The sequence below is a fragment of the Mastigoproctus giganteus genome, chromosome 9, assembly GCF_048544385.1.
Source record: "Mastigoproctus giganteus isolate SK-2022 chromosome 9, ASM4854438v1, whole genome shotgun sequence".
NCBI classification, from domain to species: domain Eukaryota; kingdom Metazoa; phylum Arthropoda; class Arachnida; order Uropygi; family Thelyphonidae; genus Mastigoproctus; species Mastigoproctus giganteus.
In genome coordinates this window covers 33115771-33140671 of record NC_143583.1, presented here as the reverse complement: position 1 = coordinate 33140671, position 24901 = coordinate 33115771, and the positions used below count along the sequence as shown (strand labels likewise).

The 24901-nt window shown below is 37.8% G+C and overlaps 1 protein-coding gene across 1 annotated transcript in view; it reads right to left on the bottom strand.

Annotated features, from left to right (window-relative positions):
* The window catches only part of LOC150080136 (cell adhesion molecule Dscam1-like), a 1047872-nt gene that overhangs the window by 134103 nt on the left and 888868 nt on the right, over positions 1-24901 (bottom strand). Inside the window, 1 exon segment of the mRNA XM_090381929.1 lies at positions 13935-14114. Coding sequence (XP_090238055.1) covers positions 13935-14114 — 180 coding nt within the window.

The window sequence follows — 24901 nt, the reverse complement described above, 5'->3', positions numbered from 1 at the left end:
GGCAGGTCATGGGGTTTTGTCAACGATATATAGGAATTTTGCTAGCAGGGAAAAGGAGGTGATTATCCCTCTGTATAAGGCAATGGTCAGGCCATGCCTTGAGTACTGCGTACAGGTCTGGAGGCCTCATTTTAGGAAGGATGTAGATTTACTTGAGCGTGTACAGAGAAGGGCAACCAGATTGGTGAGGGGAATGAAGGGATCCTCTTACCAAGAGAGGCTTAAGTTCTGCAAATTGCAGTGGCTGGAGACTAGGCACCTGCGCAGCGATCTGATTGAGGTATATAAGGCCTTGAATGGGTTGAGCATGCTGAATTCTGATGGGATCCTTCCACTTGTTCAGATTACGAACCTAAGGGGGCATAAATTCAAATTAAGAAAAGACAGATGTAGATTAGATGTGCGGAAATTTGCCTTTAGCCAGCGGGTGGTTAATTGCTGGAACAAACTTGCCACAAACTGCCGTTGTGGAAGTTGATAGGTTGAATAAATTTAAGGAGGAATTGGACAGGCATTTGGAGGGAATGGTGTGATTTTTTTTTTTTGGCTGATGCTGCATAAGCTCATACACTTGCTTTCTTGCATCAAATGCCACTGCTACTACTACTACTACTACTACTATGGACAGATGAAATTCAAGAGTTTGTGAGCAGTAAATGGGTGGCCATTGCAGAAAACACAAGGAACTGGAAAGTTGCTGGAGAGGCATTCATCCTTCAGTAGATTGAAAATGGCTGATGATGAAGATGATGAACTCCAAGTCTGCTTGCCTCCCCCACCCACTACCCTATGAGATTCTTAATTGACACCTTTGCCTTTTAACAACTACTTGCACCAAAACATACTGTCAGGCCTATGACTTTTCAGATTCCCTGCGAGTCTGAAAAGTAAAAAGCCTGAAAGTATGTTTTTGGCACTGAAACACAAAATAATAGTAAAGGATTTATTCTAGCCCAAACTAAGATGAAATAACAACAGAAATGTGCCACAAAACAAAGAATTACTGTGATCATGTTGAGACACAGCTTAATTGATAATAATATCAATTAAGCAGTGTCCCATCTGATGAAACATGACTGCAGCTGTTCAGAGCTGTTTATCGATGCAGAGAGGAAAAGTGTACATAAAAGATCGAAGTGGACAGAAAGAAAACATGAAAATCAAGCAATATAAACTACTTTCTACTTTGTCCACTGTTTCTTTGAGGAGGTCATCAATAAAAATGAAAATGTTACAATGTTTCTGGAAATCCATACAAACCATCAAAAAAAAAATTAAAGAAAATATTAAAATCAAGAATTAAAGAACACTTAATGCTCTAATGTAAAAAAGTCAGGAAAAAAGTACTGTATCTGTACGTACGGTACTTTCTTTCATGGAGTAATGACACTAAAAACCAACCATACTATACGAAGCAACAGCAGCAACTAGACACACAACATGTCAGAGTTCAAGAACAAATGGGATGTTACGTAATCGCTTTTACTGCAAATGTGTAAACTGCAATAAGCCAAAAAGGTAATAACACAAACCAAAGTACCGGTTACAATAAACATAGTGTTTGCTATGTATTAGTATACATCTGATCAGGACTTCATAAGTAATAGCATTACATGAATCATATCATTATCTGTGATCACAATAAGTGACATAGAGTGTATTAGAAACATAAGGGAAAATTTTAATAACTCCGTACTCTGTGAGATTTTTAATTGGTGCCCTTGCTTTTTATCAACTATTTGTATTAGAATTAGTAGTGATAAATGATGAACGAAAGAAAGTTTATACAGCAGCAACCAAAAAAAAAAAAAAAAAAAATCACAACATCTACTGACTATCTTCTCTTAGAATTTGTCTAGTCTTAAAATTATTCAAACTACCTACTTCCACCCACAAAACAGAAGTTAGTTCCAACAATCAACTACCTGCTGGATAGCCCGTCGCCACCAAATACAGAAGATGCGGAAAGGTCAGGGAATGACCACCGCATATCCAGGAGCAATATGGCCTTAGTTGCTAATGCTCCTAAAAACCAAATAATAACAACAACAACAACCTGCTGGATGAAGCAAATCCCGGAACCATCCTTCCTCAGTTTAAATTTATGTTCCCTCATGTGTGTTGTCAGAGTAAAGTAAGGATGCCATTAGTGTTTAGTTTACTCAATCCATTCAAAGCCTTAAGCATCTTAATCAGATCTCATTGCAGGTACTTGGCTTACAAGCACTGCAATTTGCAGAACTTAAGTCTTTCTTGGTAGGCTCTTTTATTTCACTGGCTTTTTCCCACTAACAGTGATGTCACTGCTGCAGTGGATACATTCCTGGAGGCCCAAGCAAAAACTGTCTTTGCAGCGGGAATCAATGCATTGCAGCATCAGTGGAAAAAGTGTACTGACTTTAAAAGGGGACCATGTTGAAAAGTAACATGTTACCAGACTCCTGAAATAAACCATTCCTACTCGGCCATGAATTTTTCAAATGCCTATCATATATCTACTGTAGCCTTCCAAAGAGCATTACCATCTCATGCATTTTCTTTCTACCAGGGGTTATAAGTTCATCTGACATTTATTTGTGTCTAAGCCTTGAACTATATCTCTTAATTGGCATAAAAAGACCAGTGGTAGCTTCGACAGTTACTTTCATGAATCTTTAATCCCACTGAATAGAATTTAAAACTATTTGAGACCATTTTAGTCATCTTTAGGAAAGCAAAAGCCTTTCCCCTTTTACCCCTGAGAGTATTAGCATTAGCATTAGTACAGGCATATGATGCAACAAGAAAGCAAGATTATGCAGCAAAACAGCCAAAAAAAAAAAAAAAAAAAAAAACACCACTCCCATTTCACCCCTCCATTTGTTTGAAATAAATGTCCAGCTGAGCCTTAAATTTAATTTATTTAGGTTATCAACTTCCACAACAAGGGATGGAAGTCTGTTCCACCAACCAACTACCCGCTGGCTAAAGGCAAATTTCTGCACATCTATCCTACATCTGTCTTTCCTCAATTTTAATTTATGCCCTCTCAGATGATTATTCTGAGCAAGAGGAAGAATTCCATCAGCATTGTGCATGCTCAAACCATTCAAGGCGTTATACACCTCTATCAGATCACCTCGCGGCACCCAGTCTCCAGACACAGGAGACTATACTGTCGTATGAAAGTATTAAGGGTAAGTTGCTACAATGGATAAAAGGATGGTTAAGTGGGAGAAGACAGAGGGTGGTAATCAATGGGTGCTGCTCTTCGTGGACTAATGTTATTAGTGGAGTCCCACAGGGTTCGGTGTTAGGTCCACTGTTGTTTTGTATATTTATCAATGATATTGATGAAGGTATATCAGGCTTAATGTCAAAGTTTGCAGATGATACAAAGGTTGGCAGGGTTGTTAATGACAGTAATGGCAGTGTGCTACTGCAACAGGATCTAGATAATTTGGGCAGATGGGCTAAGAAGCGGCAAGTGAAGTTTAACCGTTACAAATGCAAAGTACTGCATATCGGTAGAGGTAACCCCAGAGAAACATACCAACTGTGTGGTACTACACTTAAGATGGTAGAAAATGAAAAAGACCTGGGAGTAATTGTGCAGTAAAATATGAAGTTTTCTGAGCAATGCAGACAGGCTGCCAGGGCAGGTCATGGGGTTTTGTCAACGATATATAGGAATTTTGCTAGCAGGGTAAAGGAGGTGATTATCCCTCTGTATAAGACAATGGTCAGGCCACGCCTTGAGTACTGCGTACAGGTCTGGAGGCCTCATTTTAGGAAGGATGTAGATTTACTTGAGCGTGTACAGAGAAGGGCAACAAGATTGGTGAGGGGAATGAAGGGATCCTCTTACCAAGAGAGGCTTAAGTTCTGCAAACTGCAGTGGCAAATTTCTACAAATTGCAGAGACTAGGCACCTGCGCGGTGATCTGATTGAGGTATATAAGGCCTTGAATGGGTTGAGCACACTGAATTCTGATGGGATCCTTCCACTTGTTCAGATTATGAACCTAAGGGGGCATAAATTCAAATTAAGAAAAGACAGATGTAGAATAGATGTGCGGAAATTTGCCTTTAGCCAGCGGGTGGATAATTGCTGGAACAAACTTCCATCTGTCATTGTGGAAGTTGATAGGTTGAATAAATTTAAGGAGGAACTGGACAGGCATTTGGAGGCAATGGTGTGATTTTTTTTTTTTTTTTTTTGGCTGATGCTGCATAAGCTCATACACTTGCTTTCTTGCATCACATGCCACTACTACTACTACTACTACTACTACTACTACTACTGTAATTTGCAAAACTTAAGCCTTTCTTCATAAGAGCAACCCTTCGTTCCATTCACTAATCTTGTTGCCCTTCTCTGTACTCGTTCCAACAGCTCTACATCCTTCTTGAAATGAGGCCTCCAGACGTGTATACAGTACTCAAGGTGTGGCCAGCCATTGCCTTAGTTTTATTTTTTTTTTATGTGACCCCCAAACACAAGAGGTATTAGAACCTACAGTACTTAGTACCGTGCTTGGGTTGGAGGTTGAGAAGAAGAAAGAAGATATTTGTTGACATTGGACTTGAACTTCTGTAGATTGTAATTTTCAGGAACTACGTATGAAGGAAGGTTGTTCCAGAAAACGGCAGTTGAATGAATAAATGAGGAAGATGAAAAGTTGGTTCTGTGGGTTTGAAGTTGGACAGTAAATGGATGTTGGCTGGTGGCGGCACATGTTCGAACTGTTTTGAAAGAGAGAGCGGGAATTATAGAAGCCAATTCAGAAGACCATTGCCCATGGAAGTATCTGTAGAAGAGGCATGCAGCAGAAACAGTGTTTCTATGAGACAGCAAGTGGAGAGACTCTGTTAGAGATGAATCATTAATTAACCTAACTGCCCTCTTCTGAATGGAATCAAGAAGCCTAAGAGAGGTTTTGGGGGCACCACCCCAGATGTGGGAACAATATTCCATGGCAGGGCGGAATTGCGATTTATACAGAGTGAGCAGCTGTTTGGAAGAAAAGTCAAGTTGAGAGCGAAAGAGAAAACCAAGTTTTTTAGATGCAGAGGAAGCAATATTCGTAATGTGCTTCTGCCAAGAGAGAGATTAGAAGTCAGGGTAATCCCCAAAAGAGATATATCCTTTTGCCTAGAAATTGGAGTGTCACTAAAGATAAGCATAGGAGCAGAAGAATCCTTTTTGCGAGATATAAGACAAGACTGAGTTTTAGAAGGGTTGAAATCAACTAAGTTGTCTTTGCCCCACTGGAGAATTACCTGAAGATCGGCATTTAAGGAATTGGTAGCAGATTTTCGAGAAGTTGAAGCTGATTGAGCAGGACAAGGTTTTTCAAAATGGAAAGTTGAATGCAATGTGCTATCATCGGCAAAACTATGGATAGGATTTCCAGTCAATGGAAGAAGGCCGTTGATATACAAGAGGAAAAAGTGTGGGAAAGAACTGAACCTTGGGGGACACCGGCATTAGTGGATAAGTTAGAAGACAGAGAGCCATCTACCATCACCCTCAGTGAGCTATCAGAGAGAAAACTGGATAACCAATTACTAAAAACAGTTGGCAAACCATAAGATGGAAGCTTGTTTAGAAGACCTTTAGGCCAAACACGATCAAAACCCTCTGAGTGGTGTCAAGAGCAAGTACTTGTGTTTCACAGAACTTTTCCATTGAATTAGTCCATAAATGGGTAACATTACCCGAAATATCACCAGTGGATCAGCACTGACGGAATCCATACTGGCGATCGTTGATCAGACGGAAGGTTTCTAGATAGTTTAAGAGTTGGCAGTTAACTGGTTTCTCCATTACTTTAGAAAGAGTAGAAATAATTGCAATGGGACGATAATTGGATGGGAGGGATTTGTTACCCTTTTTAGGAACTGGCTGGATATCAGCAAATTTCCAAGCAGAAGGAAAAACAACTTGGGAATAAGAAAGTGAAAAAAGGCGGCAAAGAATAGGAGTAAGTTCAGGAGTACAGGTTTTGAGAACAAGTGGAGAAATGCCATCAGGACCTGGAGCTTTGTTAGCATCAAGATTCATCAAAATCCTTCTGATATCCTTTTGACGGAAGACCACAGGAAGCATTGAATGGAGCGTGTTGGGAAAGTTGGGAGGTAGGTTACCAAGATCATTAATACATGAGCTGAGAGAAAAATGGGACGCTAGCAGATCAGCTTTATCCTTGGCTGAAGTGACAACAGAACCATCTGGTTTGGACAGAGGTGGGAGCAGAGATGGGCAAAAGTTGCGGCCAATAGCTTTGGCAAGAGACCAGAATGCTCGGTTACCATTAGGGCAACAAGCAAGTTTTCTACTCCTAGCCTGTACAAACTCTAGTTTGGACTGATTAATAACTGCTTTACAATTGTTGCGAGCTTTGGTGTAGGCAGAAAATAAAACTGAAGAATTAGAAACAAGCCAATTACAATATGCAAAGTTCTTCTCTTGGACAGCCTTAGCACATTTATTGGAAAACCAAGGTTTAGATAAAGGACGAGATTTTAAAGTCGAGTGTGGGATAAAGGATTCCATTCCTGCAAAAATAATTTCACTGACACGAGCTGAGCAAACGTTGACATCAGAACTTTTGAAACAGTAATCCGACCAAGGAAAAGAAGAAAAGAAGTCTTGCAGGTCATCCCATTTGGCATTCTTGTAATGCCAAACAACACGAGGTTGGGAATAGCCATGAGATAAAGGTTCCATTGGAGAAGAGACAATCACCAAGTTGTGATCTGAAGTGCCTAAATGACCTCTCACTTCGACCGTGTACTTAGAAAGTTTGTTTGTGAGAAAAAGATCAAGCGTAATGGCTGTAAGATTATGATTGTCCAGTATTCTTGTAATTAAATGAACAATCTGTGCTAGGTCATTAGTAATTGCAAAAGCCTCAGCATCTCGACCTGCTGGGTCGGTGTGACTAGAAAACGGAAACCGGCTGGAGTTGTAAACATTAAAATCACCAATGAAAATTACCTCACTGTTAGGAAAGTTGGACTATAGAAAGTCAAGTTGCAACGAGGGGAAGTCAAAGAGCTCCAAGTGATTAGTGGAGTTGGGAGGACGGTAGAGACAACAGATGAATTTGACACAATGAGGTAGAGAGATTTTAAGCCAGAGAAGATCAAAGAGAGGAGATTCCAAATTGCCAAGTCTCTGACAGCGAATATCAGAACGGACATATGCACAAGTACCACCTTTGAGGCAAAAGGAATCATACAGCGAATAATTTGGGCATCTGAGATGAGTAGTAGTTGAATCAACTGATAACTGAGATTCTGTCAGAAAAAGTACATGGGGTTTGGCAGACTACAAGTGGAAATGGACTTCATTGAGATTAGAATTGAGACCACATATATTTGTGAAATGAATTAGGAAGTCCTTGGGAGGTTAGATCTTTTCGCAGATAAGCTTGCTCTATTAGTTTGACAATTCATGGTATATTCAATAGTAAGAAAAAGTGGGTGGGACATGCTGTATGAAGTAATGAAATTTTTGGATATGGCGTACATGTGGTAAGAATATACCCAGATCCTTGACATAACGTGGCCTCGATATTGCTCCCCGCATATACACTACTCGGACTCCCTCCAGTCACTATCTGCCAGAGTAGAGGTAGCAAGATTATACACTAGCTGATCCGGAAGCCTCCTAGAGAGTTACCAATAGGTTTGGTCCGGTGTACTAACTAGCGGCCAGCCTGCGGAAACCATTTTAGAGCTGTACCGTCGAAATGTAAGGAATATTGGATCTCGCCACGACATTCATCATAGCCTCAAAAGTCATCAATCATACTGCATGATGGAAGAGACAGGGAAGGGTTGACCGGAACTTAGCTCTAGAGACTAAACATGGGTTCCACCACTTCAAGCCTCCAATAAGCAAAGTGGTGGTATTTCACCGGTTGATGAGAGTCATCTACCACCTAGTACTGCCTGATAACATAGAGGGGCGGTGTTCCTCCATGTGGTGTGGGCGCCACACCTCAACTCCAGCTTACGTTGGTTCACACCTGGGTGGTCACCCACTATGTACTTCTGCATGGAGGTTATACCCAGGATTACTAACAGTGCCACCATTATGAAGGTGCAAGCAGAGGATTTGGCTGTCACAGACCGTCCGGACTTCGCCGAAATTGGGTCCACTTCCCTCGAATATCAGTTCCATCAGCATTTAGACTCCCAGGTAGCAAGTACAGCTTGTCTGGCATATCTGAGAGAATGTCTGTGACAACCTCAAGGACCACAAGGTAATATTAAGGTCCTTGACAACCTTAAGGATCACAAGGGAAGGGAATAATATCCCTTGTATTGCCTTATACAAGGGAATAATCACCTTATCCCTGCTAGAAAAATTCCTGTATATCATTTACAAGACACCATGACCTACTCTTGCAGCCTGTCTGCACTGCTCAGAAAACTTCATATCTGCCTGCACTTTTACCCCCCAGGTCCTTTTCATTCTCTGCCACTGTCAGGGTAGTATCACAGAGTTGATACGTTGCTCAGGGGTTGCTGTTTCCCATATGTAATACTTTACATTTGTCAATGTTAAACTTCATTTGCCACCTCTCAGCCCATCTGCTCAACCTTTCCAGATCCCATTGCAGCAGCATACTGTCAGTAGTGCCCTTAACAACCCAGCCAACCTTTGTATTTGTCTGCAAACTTGGACATTATGCTTGATATACCATCATCAGTATCATTTATAAATACAAAAACAACAACGGACCCAACACTGAACTCTGAGGGACTCCACTAATAACATTAATCCACAATGAGCAGTGTCCATTGATTACCACACTCTGTCTTCACCCGCTCAACCATCCCATAGCAGCAATTTGCCTCCAATGCCACACTGCTCCAATTTGTGTAGCAGTCTTCCAAGTGCAACAGTATCAAAAGCCTTTCTAAGATCCAAGTATATAATATCAAAGTTATTCCCTGCATCCAGTTCTTTTGTGACTGCATCATAGTATCCAATCAAGTTGGTCAGGCAAGACTTCCCCTTAACAAAACCATGCTGTGTCTGAGCTATAACTGAAGTCTTGTCTAAATGATCCTGCAGTGCTTCTTTAACCAGTGTCTCCATTAATTTCCTGGCAGAAGTTAAGCTTACAGGTCTATAATTACTTGTGTCAGCCTTTGATCCTCCTTTGTGAATTGGGGTCACATTTGCACATTTCCAGTCTATGGGTACCTCCCCTGAGTCCAAGGAAGCTCTCATAATTATGGCTAAGGGTTTGCTTACTTCCTTTGCTGCCTCCTTTAATATAACTGGATAGATCCCACTACCCCGGGTGCCTTTCTTGTGTTTATCTTCAACAGTTTCTCCTCCACTTTACTCCCAGTTATTTCAAGATCTGTAGCTTACTGCTAGAGTTGAATACACCTCTGGCATTCCCCTTGCTGAATAACTCCTCACGTGTGAATGTCGATGCAAAATATTCATTTAGTTTGTTAGCTACCTGAGCAGGATCATCAACAGTTGACCCATCAATATCAAGTGGACCAATCTGATTCATCCCGTTCCTTCTAGAGTTTACATAAGTAAAGAACTCTTTGCTGTTTTTCTTTGCATCCCTTGCCAAGGATTTCTCATAATCTGCCTTCGCCTGCCTAACCTCCTTTGTAACTTGGTTGCATATCAACTTGTATCTATCATAGGCTTCTGTGTCATGTGTTAATTTGTAAGTATCCCATGCATTTTTCTTCTCTGCCATGTGCCTCATTAGTTCATCTGACATCCATTTTGGCCTAAACCTTGAACAATATTTCTTAGTTGGTATGTAAAGCCTAGTAGCTTCCAAGATAAGTTCTTTGAATGCTTCCCATTTTGAATTTGCTGTTGGTAACATCATCAGTTGATCCCACCGTATAGAATTTAAATACTGTCTCAGTCCATCGTAGTCGCCTTTACGGAAGCAATAACCCTTCCCTTTACCCCTAATGGTAGTTACCTCTTTGAGTAAATTCCACTTCAGCACACTGTGATCACTGCCACCTAGTGGTTCATTTATCTGCAGATTCTTAATGCATGAAGAATCACTGCTGATAATCAAATCAAGAGTATTACTCCCTCTAGTTGCCTCCCAAACATGCTGATATAGAAAACAATCATCCAATAAATCCACAAAAGCCCTGCTAGTGTGTGAGTAACCAGCCCCCAAATTCCAGTCAATATCTGGGAAATTAAAATCTCCCATTATAAGACTCTCTGATTTACTGGCCCACTCTATTTCCCTGTACAGTTCCTTATTATACTCATCAGAGTCATTAGGCCTATAGGTGGGTGGAAATTTGCCTTTAGCCAGCAGGTAGTTGAGGGGGCAGAGATTCAAATTTAGGAAAGACAGTTGTAGAATAAGTGTGTGGAAATTTGTCTTTAGCTAGCGAGTAGTTGATTGATGGAACAGACTTCCGTCTTTTGTTGTGGAAGTTGATAGCCTAAATAAATTTAAGGCTGAGCTGAACAAGCATTTGGAATGAATGGAGGGGTGAAATGGGAGGTTTTTTTTTTTTTTTTGGCTGATGCTGTATAAGCTTGCTTTGTTGCATCGTATGCCTCTACTAATGCTAATAACCAATGTTGTTGTGATTGAATTGTACAGCTACTTATATAACTGCACTGATATTTATGGGCAAAAAATCCTTTCTGATGAGAAGAAACTGTGAAAGTGAAGCAGGGAACCATGAAATTAGCAATGTTGAAATTTCAGGTTATTTATAAGAAACAGTTTCAAGTCTAAAGGTGGCTAAGGATATTGAAGTTAATGCAAGTACCGAGTGATTTTGAAGGAGGAGGAGGTAGCAAGAGGGTGCATTGAACCATTATAGTTAATTATGAGGCCATCACTGGACCTGGGTGAGATTTCTTAGTTTATTTTATTTTATTATTTATTTATTATTATTTTTTTAATTAATTATTTTGTTATTTTTATTTTTTAGCAGCGTAGCAAATCTTTGATTTTTTTGCATTATACGGCTACTAATACATATATATACATTTGGACCTCTCTTTAACGAACTTCCATATAGCAGAATTTTCTATGAAGTGAACTTTTTTGATTTACCATTGGTCATTGCATTGAAAATAGTTTCTGTATAACAAAGAACATTTCCATATAACGAACTGATTTCCAGAGATCTGGGTACACATTGTTCACACATCTGGCAATAAAGCTGATGCTGTAAAAAGCAAGAATTGAGAGCTAAAAGGATTAAGCATTGATCCCTTTAGCTTTTAATAGCTAAAGGCTTTCATTCCATGAATTAAGAGCTGAAACATTTTACAATTTAATGGTGCCTGTAAAACTATGCAGGAGGAAACTGGCCACCCATAGCATGGAATAAAAAAAGATGGAAGTTTGGGAGAGGCCTTTGCCGAGCAGTGGGTCAGCAATGGCTAAAAAGAAGTAAAACCTATACAACTTGGTCATTGCATTATACATTACTACTACTGGTGATACACTACTATGCCCAGAAGTTCTGCTGGTCAGCTCTCCACAGCCATTGGCAAAGATTAAGGCATGTCCCCGACGTGGGCATTGGCTCTGGTCAACCTATTTTCTACCATAAGCATCCTATTAGAGAATTATTAGGAGAGAGTGATTTTCCTTTATCTCAGAAATTCATCTGTTGTTTCGAAGAAATGAGTCATCCATACTTTCACTAAATTTCACCTGTCTCTGTTTACTTGGTAGTTACAAGTGGTCTCTAATTTCAGCTTTGTTTTTACTGCTGTGCAAGTAACCTTACAGTGTCTAAGAGGGAATCCTTGAATGTAGTACAAAAAAGTAGAAGTGCTTAATAGTATAGATCATGGCATTAAAAAAAAGAAAAAACCCTGTTTTGATTCTCGAACTGAGGAAACAGGATCGAGTCGGAAGCATGGAGGGGTGAAGTGGAAGGGTTTTTTTTTTTTTTGGCTGATGCTGCATAAGCTTGCTTTCTTGCATCATATGCCTCTACTAATGCTAAATGCTAAATTATGCCTTTAGGAAGATGCAAATTAAGCAATTTTTAAGTGGATGAAGTTGATTCGAGACCAAAACATGTCGATATCAGTGCTATTAATAAAAGAAAAGGCTACGGAATATGCATCTTTTCTGGGGCACGTAAAACATTCCAAGCCGGTTCTGGTTAGCTGGACAAATTTAAAGAGTGTCGTGGCTTACTCGAAAAAGTTATTTCTGATGCAGGTGGAGTTGCAATCAAAGACTGTACTCGTTGGAAAGAAACGGTTTTGAAAAAAATTATGGAGGCTGCAAGTTCAAAGAAATATTCAATGTTGATGAAACGTGTCTATTTTTTTAAATGTTTGCCGAACAAGACACTGATTTTTAAGGTGATAAAAATAGTAAGGAGAGAATTACACTCTTGGTTGCAAAAATGGCTGGTAATGAAAAACCGAAGCTTTTGGTTTCAAAGGAGTAAATTCTTTAGAGTTGGACTACAACTACAACAAAAAACCCTGAATGACAAAGAAATTTTTGAGCAGTGGATTTTAAATTTTGATAGAAAGATGATGAAAGAAAATATAAAAATTGCATTGATTGTCGACAACTGCCCTGCCCACCTTCACTCGGTAATTTTGAAACTTAGAAGTGTGAAGCTTGTTTTCTTCCTTCTGAATAATTCATCTTAACTGCAGCCAATGGACCAATTCATTATCAAGAATTTGAAAATGCACTACTGAAGGCACATACTGAAAAAAATTATACTGAGAAGAGAAACCAACCAACCTATAGATTCTGTTATAGATTTGTGGATGTGCATATCAGAGTTGGCGAAAGTGTGGAGTCAAGATGTGATGGAAACAATGATTAGGAATTGTTTCGCAAAAGCAGATTTTGCTAAAATGCTAATTAACAGAGATGAATGAGATGAACTACTAGAAGACATTGATCAATCTTGGGAAAAACTCCAAGCAAAAGGTTTGATCAGTGGATAAATTGTTCTTGAAGAATTTTTAATTGATAACGATGTCATAGTAGCTGAATATTCAAGTGATGCAACATTTTGGAGCGCATTTAAAGAACTAGTGACAATATCAACGATGAGTCGGATGAAAATGAGGGCAATATTAAACCTTCCAAACAAGTGCTGGCAGCATTTGAAACTTTGCATTGAGGCCTTCAGTGGGAAGAAAAAGTAACAGAAAATATATCTGAGTGTTTAAAGTTTTAAACAAATGCAAACATTTTTATGAACAGCGTACAGTAGAATCCAGTGTACAACAAAAAATAACCAAATATTTTACAACATAATTCATAAAAGTGTACTAATAAATTGTGGGCATAATGTAAGTAGTCATAAAAAAAACAAAAAAGTAAAGTGCAGTCATTATCAACCCACTGCAGGATGGAGGCGTCATAGTCATTTCTTAATATGTATATATTAATAAATTGTTTTAAAATGTAAGAAAATTTATTCTTTCTCACTTCTTTCCCATCTTTTACTATATTTCTGAATTTACAGTATTTTTCATTGTTGAAAAGGTCACATTTCTTTATAACTAAATTTATGTATAACGAATTTTTCAAGGGAGCGATCGATTTCGTTATATAGGGGTGTGTGTGTGTGTGTGTGTGTGTGTGTGTGTGTGTGTGTGTGTGTGTGTGTGTGTGTGTGTGCGTGTGTGTGTGTGTGTGTGTAAATTATTCAATGTAGTTCTTTGTATTAGGTTTGTCATTATTGTGATTCCTGTTTGCAATAGTAATGTCCCTCCTTGCTTTTCCTTCAGATGGAGGAGAATTTTGCAATGACAACTGATAGATTTTGCAATAACAAAACTGTACTGCCGACCACTGATGAATACCGACTCTGTCACTAAAAATTGAATTTTTATCATAAAATAAAAAAATAATTACAACAAATGAACCTACATATTAATATATGAAAAAAAAAAAAAAGAAATAAATGCCTACCTCTATAATGGTGCCTTGTGTTTCTTCGCCTTTTATACATCACCAAACATACGACAGCCACAATACCAGCAATTAACACAACTCCAGATGATGCCATAGAAACCAGTGTAGTAGTGTCTTCAAAAAAAGATGTAGCTGATGGAATGTGGCCCTGACTTCCAACATCAGGTACTGGAACAGCTGTTAAAGCAAAAAGCTGATTTTATATTTGTTCATTGTATGATTGTCAATACAGGATTCCCATAAAAGATCTGAATGATTTGAATAAGAGCTAGACATACTAATAAGAAAAGAGATTGCTGAAATTATACAACTCAGAAAGTTTTATTTACATGATCAGTACATTTCAATGTGTCTATTGTTGGTCATATGTAGGACATCTAATTGATAATCAGTTTCTCTCCATGTGCATTTCAGTACTGATATGCTTGAATTGACACTGACCATTGCCACAGCATCTATGATTCTAGATCTTAGTTCTGTAATGTAGGCGCCTCCGTAGCCAGGTGGGAAGGAGCAGCAGTGCACAGCACACGCTTCTTGATTAGACCAGGGTTCGAACCTGTGCCCACCAAATACGGAGGATGCGGAAAGGTCAGGGAATGAGCACCGCATATCTCCGGAGCAATATGGCCTTAGTTGCTAATGCTCCTAAAAACCAAATAACGGCAAGTTCTGTAATGTATGGAACTTTTGTGTGGTACACAAATATCTTTAATTAAAAGATAACAGAGCAGCAATGGCTTAATACATTTTATGCTATAAGTAAATTAGTTTAGAAATGGAAGATTTACCTCTATGATGTCTTGTAGAACACTTCAGTGCTGATACTCTCCGTAGTTGAATAATTATACACACAGATTACATGTATTCCACTCCCTCATAGACAAGATCAGTGACCCAATGCACCCCGGAATCGGAGACCCATGGACATACTAATATTAAAACCCCAAAATACATTGAATCACTGCCTCAATCTTTGAGTGAGAGAATACAATACGTCAGTATTTTAAAAACAATTTAAATGATTTGAGACCAAATAAATACATATACATGATTTTATGCATTCGTATTTTATTGTAAATAAAGTGTTTTAGTTGCAGGATTGGAATTTGTTTATTTGAATACCGGCTGGTGTAAAGTCTAATTGTTCAATATGAATTGTCCCAGCCTTGTAGGCCTATTTAGAGATACATGATCACAGGAGGACTGTGATCATGATCACAGGTTGAAAAACCAGTCCACCTCAGGGAAGTAACAAAATTCTTTAGTCTCTTAATGTTTTAGAGGATTCATAATATTTTTATGTTTTAATATTAGTTTTTAAAGTATTAAAAGTATGGATTCACTATGTATTTATTTGGTCTCAAATCATTTAAACTGTTTTTAAAATATGGACAAATTGTATTCTCTCTCTCTCAGAGATTCAGGTGGTGATTCGATGTATTTTGGGGTCCATGGGTCTCCTATTCTGGAGTGCCTTGGGTCACTGATCTTGTCTACGAGGGAGTGGAATACGTGTAATCTATTTGTATAATTATTCAACTATGGAGAGTGCTCTACTATTGTAGAGCACTGAAGTGTTCTACAAGACATCATAGAAGTAAATCTTCCATTTCTAAACAAATATCTTTAATGACTTCTTTCCTCTCCTTCCCAGGAAGAATTTCAAAGGCGTGATATCTGGTGATGCAAACAATATTTTTGTCAACACCAACCAGATGAGAAATGTGACTTAAAAATTTTAAATCAGAAAATTAAAGTCCACCTATATCCAAAAAGAATAATAGGAAAAGGAGGCAAATGATAAAAAAAACCACTGAAATGCATGTTGATTTGCAGGTTTAGGGTTTCCAAAAATGAAAAACTAGAATAAATGGAATAAAATTTTTCAGAAGTGAAAGCTCTGGAACATCAGCAAGACAATATGTCTCACTGGTGTTCAGTTTGTGACTGGCCAAAGCCATCACAAACTGAAATGAAAATTTAGAGAAAGTAAAAAAGAATAAAATGAGGGTCACCTAATGAAGAATAAATGGATATGTCTGGGGAAGAACAGAAAAAGAATGCAGCTACAAATGTCCTATTTTTTAAGTTGGTTCCATCTACAAGGTGCTCCAGCAGGTGAACAACGAAATCGAAAATTTGAGAAAGAATATTAATATTCAAGGATAGCACTTCAAGCAGGAATAAAATATATGATATTTCAAACTTAAAATAGGAAAGGTTACTCCATTATATTTAATAAATATAATTATGTTTAATAAATATATTAAAATGAAATTAATGTTGAGAAAAAGAAACCAAGGAATAATTTTGAATATGTTGAATATAACAGCTGAAATAAATGCAGCAAAGTAAATTAAAGGAAGTAAAATTGCATGAATAACAAAGTTTGAAATAGCAAATGTGACTTCAGGTGCTAATAAAAAATATACAACAGAACAGAACAGATTGGAAAGATTATTATATAATACACTAGAGAATACAATAGAATACATCTAATTTAATCTTATATTAGATTAGAATACATGGAAAATGGTAAAAGCTGAAAGGCATGAAAAGTGCTAGATTGAACAGCATAAGAACTAAAAACAGTAACACAACACAACACAGCACAACACAACACAACACAACACATGGTATAACAAAACACAGATAACAGGGATTAAGTTTGGTTAAGGAATTTAAACATAAAGAAATCTAAATACAGTACAAGAACTCCCCGACTTACGTAATACTCGAGTTATGCAAATTCGACTTTACATAAGTTTTTGCCGGAAATTGGAATAATGGAAATTGCACTACACTTTCATTGTTATCATATGTTCCTATTATAAGAATCAATTTTGAACACATTGTGATATTTTTCTAAAGCATGTTTCTGGAGGTCATGACCAAACAACAATAAAAACAATTTGCACTTTCCGGTTTATTAGGCTTTCTGTTAGTACAATCTATTATAAACGGGTAGTAAACTCGAGTTTATTGCATTTGCGATAATCCCGATAACTGGAATTCAGTGGGTTTTTACCTTACAGTATTATGGTGAAATGTGTTCCTCTTCACTGAAATCTTCAATTATATAAAAAACAAATTTCAGAAACTTCTCTTCATTCCTATTTATGTATTACAATGATGAAGGGAAAGAGACCAATGGAAAGTGCAAGTCCTGGCACTGCCAGGAAACGAAACAAAATTGATTTTGAAACGAAGATGAAAATGATTAAGAAGTACAAAGCAGGACAAAGTTTGTCATCTATCGAAAAGGAATTAGGTCTCGCTGCTTCAAAAGTGAATACTATTTTAAAGGACAGTGTGCGTATAAAAGAACATGTCAAAGGATCAATGCACTTAAGATCAACAGTGATCAAAAACAGTATTCAGGTGCTATATCAAAGATGGAACAACTATTAATAATATGGATGGAAAATCAGATTCAGAACCAAGTGCCTCTGAGTACAATGGCCATTCAAGCAAAAGCAAGAAGTATTTATGAAGATACTAAGGATAAGTATGGCGAACCCCAAGCCAAGTTCATGGCAAGCAACAGGTGGTTTAATAGGTTCAAGTATCACACTGGTTTCCAAAACATTAAAGTATGCAGTGAAGTCACCAGTGCCAATTCTGCAGCTGCAGAGAAATTTTGTGATGTGTTGGAAAAAATTATTGATGAAGGCGGCTATTCAACACAGCAAATTTTTAACTTTGCCGAGACTGCTCTGTATTGGAAAAAAAGTGCCAGAACATACATTGCCAAAGAGGAAAAGACAATGCCAGGTTTCAAGGCTTCAAAAGACAGGACCATGCTCTCGCTTAGGGCTAATGCAGCATTTCTGTATAACAAAGAAAATTTCCATATAACGAACTGATTTCCAGAGATCTGGGTACACATTGTTCACACATCTGGCAATAAAGCTGATGCTGTAAAAAGCAAGAATTGAGAGCTAAAAGGATCAAGCATTAATCCCTCTAGCTTTTAATAGCTAAAGGCTTTCATTCCATGAATTAAGAGCTGAAACATTTTACAATTTAATGGTGCCTGTAAAACTATGCAGGAGGAAACTGGCCAACCATAGCATGGGATAGAAAAAGATGGAAGTTTGGGAGAGGCCTTTGCCGAGCAGTGGGCCAGCAATGGCTAAAAAGAAGTAAAACCTATACAACTTGGTCATTGCATTATACATTACTACTACTGGTGATACACTACTATGCCCAGAAGTCCTGCTGGTCAGCTCTCCACAGCCATTGGCAAAGATTAAGGCATGTTCCAGACGTGGGCATTGGCTCTGGTCAACCTATTTTCTACCATAAGCATCCTATTAGAGAATTAGGAGAGAGTGATTTTCCTTTATCTCAGAAATTCATCTGTTGTTTCGAAGAAATGAGTCATCCATACTTTCACTAAATTTCACCTGTCTCTGTTTACATGGTAGTTACAAGTGGTCCCTAATTTCAGCTTTGTTTTAACTGCTGTGCAAGTAACCTTATAGTGTCTAAGAGGGAATCCTTGAATGTAGTACAAAAAAGTAGAAGTGCTTAATAGATCATGGCATTAAAAAAAAAGAAATTGCTTTAAAATTTGATGTTCCTGCCAGTAGCGTGTCAACCATTCTGAAAAAACCCTGTTTTGATTCTCAAACTGTTTAAGGAAACAGGATCCAGTCGGAAGCATGGAGGGGTGAAGCGGAAGGTTTTTTTTTTTTTTTTTTTTCGGCTGATGCTGCATAAGCTTGCTTTCTTGCATCATATGCCTCTACTAATGCTAATGCTAAATGCTAAATTATGCCTTTAGGAAGATGCAGATTAAGCAATTTTTAAGTGGATGAAGTTGATTCGAGACCAAAACATGTCGATATCAGAGCTATTAATAAAAGGAAAGAAAGCTACAAAGAAATCTACAATGAAAAGAAAAAAGCCACCATCCAGTCATCCATTAATATGTTCTTTCATAAGGTTGAGCAGCCACAGCACCATAGTTATTAGCTGAAGACATCGATTCTGGCGATCGAGAGGTAAAACTTACTGATGTTATACCTGTTTTTTTTTTTTTTTTTTTTTGAATTTCCATGTTAATTTTATAATTTTCTAATTTTTTTAAAATGCACGCTTTTGTAATTTTTCTTGCTCAGGAGATAAAAAAATTGAATAAATACAATAAATAATTCTATTCACATTACTTTTTTGATTCAATCGATTCAGCGAGCACAAATGTGAGTGCTTCACAAGCACAGGGGAAATTCCGACTTACGTAGCGTTCCCAGGAACGCAACCCTTACATTAATCAGGGAGTGTCTGTATAAGGAAAAGGAGTGATAATACACATGGAAAGCAATTTAGTTAACAAGAGGGAGACAAAATTGGAAAGAGTTTCTAATAGCAAGCACAGAAGAAGGGCCGAAAACAATAACTGAACTAGAATGGCTCTCTTTTCAAAAAAAAAAAAGGGAGAGCCATTATATCTGATGATCATAGCAACCAAGGAAATATTAATATTAGCATTAGCAGTGGCAAATGATTTGCTCATATTCAGCCAGTGTAAATTAGCTCGTATCCAGCCAGTTTCTAAAAAGGGTGACAAATCCCTCCCATCCAATTATTGTCCTATTGCAATTACTTCTACTCTTTCTAAAGTAATGGAGAAATCAATGAACTGCCAACTCTGAAACTACCTAGAAATTTTTTGTCTGATCAACGATCGTCGGTATGGATTCTATCAGTGTCGATCCACTTGTGATATTCTGGCTTGTTACTCATTTATGGACAAATGCAATGGAAAAGTTTGGCGAAACACAAGCAGTTGCTCTTGACATCTCAAAGACTTTTGATCGCGTTTGGCATAAAGGTCTTCTAAACTAGCTTCCATCTTATGGTTTACCAACTGTTTTTTGTAATTGGTTATCCAGTTGTCTCTCTGATCACTCACTGAGGGTGATGGTAGATGGCTCTCTGTCTTCTAACTTCTGCACTAATGCTGATGTCCCCCCAAGGATCAGTTCTTTCCCCCACTCTATTCCTCATGTATATTAATGACCTTCTTCTGTTGACTGGAAATCCTATCCCTAGTTTTGCCGATGATAGCACATTGCATTCCACTTATCATTTTGAGAAACCTTGCCCTGCTCAATCAGCTTCAACTTCTTGAATATCCACTACAAATTCCTTAAATGCCAATCTCCAGGTAATTCTCCAGTGGGGCAAAGACAACTTAGTTGATTTCAATCCTTCTAAAACTCAGTCTTCTCTTATATCTCACAAAAAGGATTCTTCTGCTCCTATGCTTATTTTTGGTGACACTCCGATTTCTAGGCAAAATGATATATCTCTTTTGGGGATTACCCTGACTTTTGATCTCTCTTGGCACAAGCACATTACAAAATATTACTTCCTCTGCATCTAAAAAACTGGTTTTCTCTTTCGTTCTCGGTGTTACTTTTCTTCCAAACAGCTGTTCACTTGGTACAAATCGCAAATCCGCCATACCATTGAATATTGTTCCCACATAACTTTCTCAGCCTTCTAGATTCCATTCAAAAGACGGCAGTTAGATTAATTAATGACTCATCTCTAACAGAGTCTCTCCACTCTCTGTCTCATAGACATACTGTTTCTGCTGCATGTCGTTTCTACAGATACTTCCATGGGCACTGTTCTTATGAATTGGCTTCTATAATTCCCGCTCTCTCTTTAAAAACAGTCCGAACATGTGCCACCATCAGCCAACATCCATTTACTGTCTAACTTCAAACTTACAGAGCCAACTTTTCATCTTCCTCATTTATTCATTCAACTGCCATTTTCTGGAACAACCTTCCTTCATATGTATTTCCTGAAAATTACAGTTTATAGAAGTTTAAGTCTAATGTCAACAAATATCTTCTTCATTTTCTTCTCAACCTCCAACCCAAGCATGGTACTAAGTACTATAGGTTCTAATACCTCTTGTGTTTGGGATTTTCATTAAAAAAAAAAAAAAAAAATGATGCAAGAAAGCAAGCTTATTACAGCATTAGCAAAAAAAAAAAAAAAAAAAAAAAAAGACAACTCTAATTTCACCTACTCATTCCCTCCAATAGTTTGTCTAGTTCTTCCTTGAATTTATTTAAACTATTAACTTCCAAAACAAAAGATGGAAGTTTTTTCCAGCAATCAAAATTTTGTTCCAAAATTTACTGATGGTATTCTTTCGAAGAAAGAATTCCATCAGCATTGAGCTTTCTCAATCCATTCAAAGCCTTAAACACCTCAATCAAATCACCTTGCAGGTGACTAGTCTCCAAACATTGCAATTTGCAGAACTGAAGTCTTTCTTAGTAAGAGCACCCCTTTCTCCACTCACCAATCTCATTATCCTTCTCTGTACTCATTCCAGCAGCCCCACATTCTTCCTAAAATGAGGCCTCCAGACCTGTATGCAGTACTCAAAGTGTGGCCCGACCATTGCCTTATACAATGGGATAATCACCTCCTTATCCCTGCTAGAAAAATTCCTGTATATCATTGACTAAACCCCATGAGCTGTCCTGGCAGCCTGTATGCACTGCTCAGAAAACTTCATATCTGACTTCACAATTACTCCTAGGTCTTTTTCATTTTCCACTACTCTGAGATTAGTACCACATAGGTGATACGTTACTCTGGGATTACTGCTACCAATATGCAGTATTTGCATTTGTCAATGTTGAATTTCAACTGCCATTTCTCAGGTCATCTGCAGAATCTTTCTAGATCCTGTTGTAGTAGCATACTGTTGTTGCTGTCAGTTACCACCCTGCCAACTTTGCATCATCAGAAAGACTTTGATATTAAACCTGATATGCCTCCAACAACATCATTGATAAATATAGAAAACTACAGCCCAACACCAAACCATGGGGGATGCTACTAATAACATTAGTACACAAAGAGCAACACCATTGATTACCATTCTCTGTCTTTGCCCAGAGCATATTTTACTTCAGACTGTAGAATTTCAAGACCTTCCTCCATAGGTATTTTACACTAATGTCCTGTCTGGCTTAATCAAAAAGTGTCATGATGCAAGTTTCCCAGATCTTTCGTCATCACCGCTTAAAACTATTAGATTCTAGGCATTCGTTATTGTGTATGGCATCCTTCTGCTTGTATTTCCTATTAATTCTTTTAGCTTCTTGTGAAAGTGGAAATTATCATGCTTTGTTCTAATTCTTCTATCTCTGTTGCTTTTTCTAGCATCCACTCTTCTTTTGCATCATTAATTCTCCTCTTTATCACTTTCCTGATCTGCTTGTATTTAGCTGGAGCACCATTTTTGAACTTCCTTCTTTCTGCCATTAGGTTTAGGATCTCTTCTGCCATCCATTGCTTTTTTTCAGATTGTTTTTCATCACTTACATTGGTTGGTTGGTTGGTTATTTTGGGTTTTATTGGCACATCAGTGACTAAGGCTATAATGCACCAGAACTAGGTCATATAAAAGAGAAGATTTATATTTCAGCAACCTAAAAAATTAGGTTACTATGTCAAGATGTATAGAAATAAAGATATGTAAAACGTTTACAAAGATGGTAACTTTTAAATACGTGTAAAAATATTTAAACATTTTAAATAACTAATAACAGCTGATAAATTTGCATTGTTGGACAAATCTGACTGAGTGTATAAGGCTCCGTCAGATGGCTAAAAGCAGTAAAATATAAACTAAATTTGTGCCGCGCCTCCGTAGCCAGGTGGGAAGGAGCAGCAGTGCGTAGCACACACTTCTTGAGTAGACCGGGGTTCGAACCCGTCACCACCAAATACGGAAGATGTGGAAAGGTCAGGGAATGACCACCGCATATCCCGGAGCAATATGGCCTTAGTTGCTAATGCTCCTAAAAAAACCAAATAACAACAACATTTGTGCCTGTAAAATGGGCACTCGGATAAAATATGTCTTACTGTTAAAAAGGTATCACATTGCTCACACATAGGAGTGTCTTCCACCCTCAGCAGGAATGAATGAGTAAGATGACTTCATCACTTAGAATTTCTTTTCCAGTACTGATAACGATCTTACCAAACTCATTCCATTTGTCATTTACATCTTCAGCTCTCATTCTATTGTTTAATTTTATGCTCAGTTCTTTCCTCATTTTTTCTTTCACAGTTCAGACTTTTTGAGTTTTTCACAATTTAATCTGTTTGTCTTATTTCCTTTCCTAATGGTTCTCAACCTTGTTTTAATCTCAGTTATTACAAAATCATTTAGCTCCCTTAGAGCTTGATAAACTTCTGGCACCCCCTTCCCTAAAGAATTCCTCATTTGTGAATGTAGTTGCAAGATACTCATTCAGTTTGTCAGAAGCCTGAGCAGGATCATCAACAGTCAAACCATCAGTATCAAGTGGACCAATTTGATTCATTCCCTTCCTTCTAGTGTTTACATAAGTAAAGAACTTGCCATTTTTCTTTGTATTCTTTGCCAGAGCTTTTTAGTAATCTGCCTTCACTTGCCTGACCCCCTTTGTGACTTGATTATAGACTAGTTTATAACTACCATAGGCTTCTCAATGCCTGATAATTTATATGCATCCCATGCATATTTCTTCTCTGCCATGTATCTCATCAGTTCATCTGATATCCATTTAGGCCTATACCTTGACGTGTATTCTTAGTATAAAATTGGTATAAAAATTCTTAGTATATATTGATATAAAAAGGATAGCAGCACCTATGATTAATTCCTTGAACACTTCCCATTTAGAATTCAATGATGGTAACATCGTTAGTTGGTCCATCAGAAAATTCTAAATGGAAAGTATTCGAGGTAGATTCAAGGCAAATTCAAGGGTAGTATTGAAAACAGGACTACTATGGTCAATTCACTGATATAAGAAATATCTCTGAAGGCCTTTTCAAACTAAGAGAGTTCAGTGTTGTGGTGGTGGTGGTGGTGTTGGGACTCTATCCTTCTAAAAGATGTGTGGTTGTATTTCCTATGTCAGTGGAAACAAACTTTAACTGAACTATAATGGCCCTCTTTGCAAAAAAAGAAGAAAAAATGGGGGGGGGGACATTATATCAGGTGAGAATTAGTACCACTATGGCCAATTCGTTGATAAAGGATATGTCTATAAAGGCCTTTTCAAACTAACAGAGTCCAGTGTGGTAGTGCTCCACCCTTCTAAAAGATGTATGATTGCATTTCCTATATCTGTGGAAACACAAAATGTAGCATATTGAGATAACTAGTAGGTGTTCCAATGTTTTCAGGAAAGAAGAAGGGAGGTCAATGATGTAGTCATGAATTAGGCTATACCAAACATTAATGTTTGGGCTACTGCACTGAAGTTTATGAGGACCACATGGAATTTCTGAATCCCAAATGCCAACAATATGTCAGTTCATCACCACTGACATTGGAAAGTCACCTTGACAGAGAACAGAACATATTACAACATCCATGTTACATATTACAATGTTCTGCAGAAACTGTTTGCCATTGTCAATTGAAAATGTTAATAGCAAAATATTTCTGTTTGTGCAAGCATTGTAGCCATACAATGCTTGCACAAACTGAATCATCTAGATATAGTCACAGTTGCCTAGATAAAACTTTGTCAACAACAGTAATTTTCTGAGTGTCCTCATTCAATTTTTGGGACTATCCAGAAAGTACTCCTGGTGAAGTATTCTACAAAAAAAGCACTGAGGTAAATTCCTCTTTATTTCTATATATAGAAAGAACTCCTGTACTTGCTATATCCATTTTGTCACTAATGTGTGGATGACTAGAAGTTCAGTACTTCAACATTGTATCTCAGTCACTGATGCTGTTCTTTGAAAGCAGTCCTTTTTTTGCTCTGCATGAGAAGTGTGGAGATGGGAGAAATCCCAGGTGCCGTCTGAAACGAACATACTTAATGTGCATGAGAAGTTTCTCTGGGTTTAAGTAACTGATTTCATTCCAGTAAAAGATTTGGCAGAGTACACCTTTATCTATGATG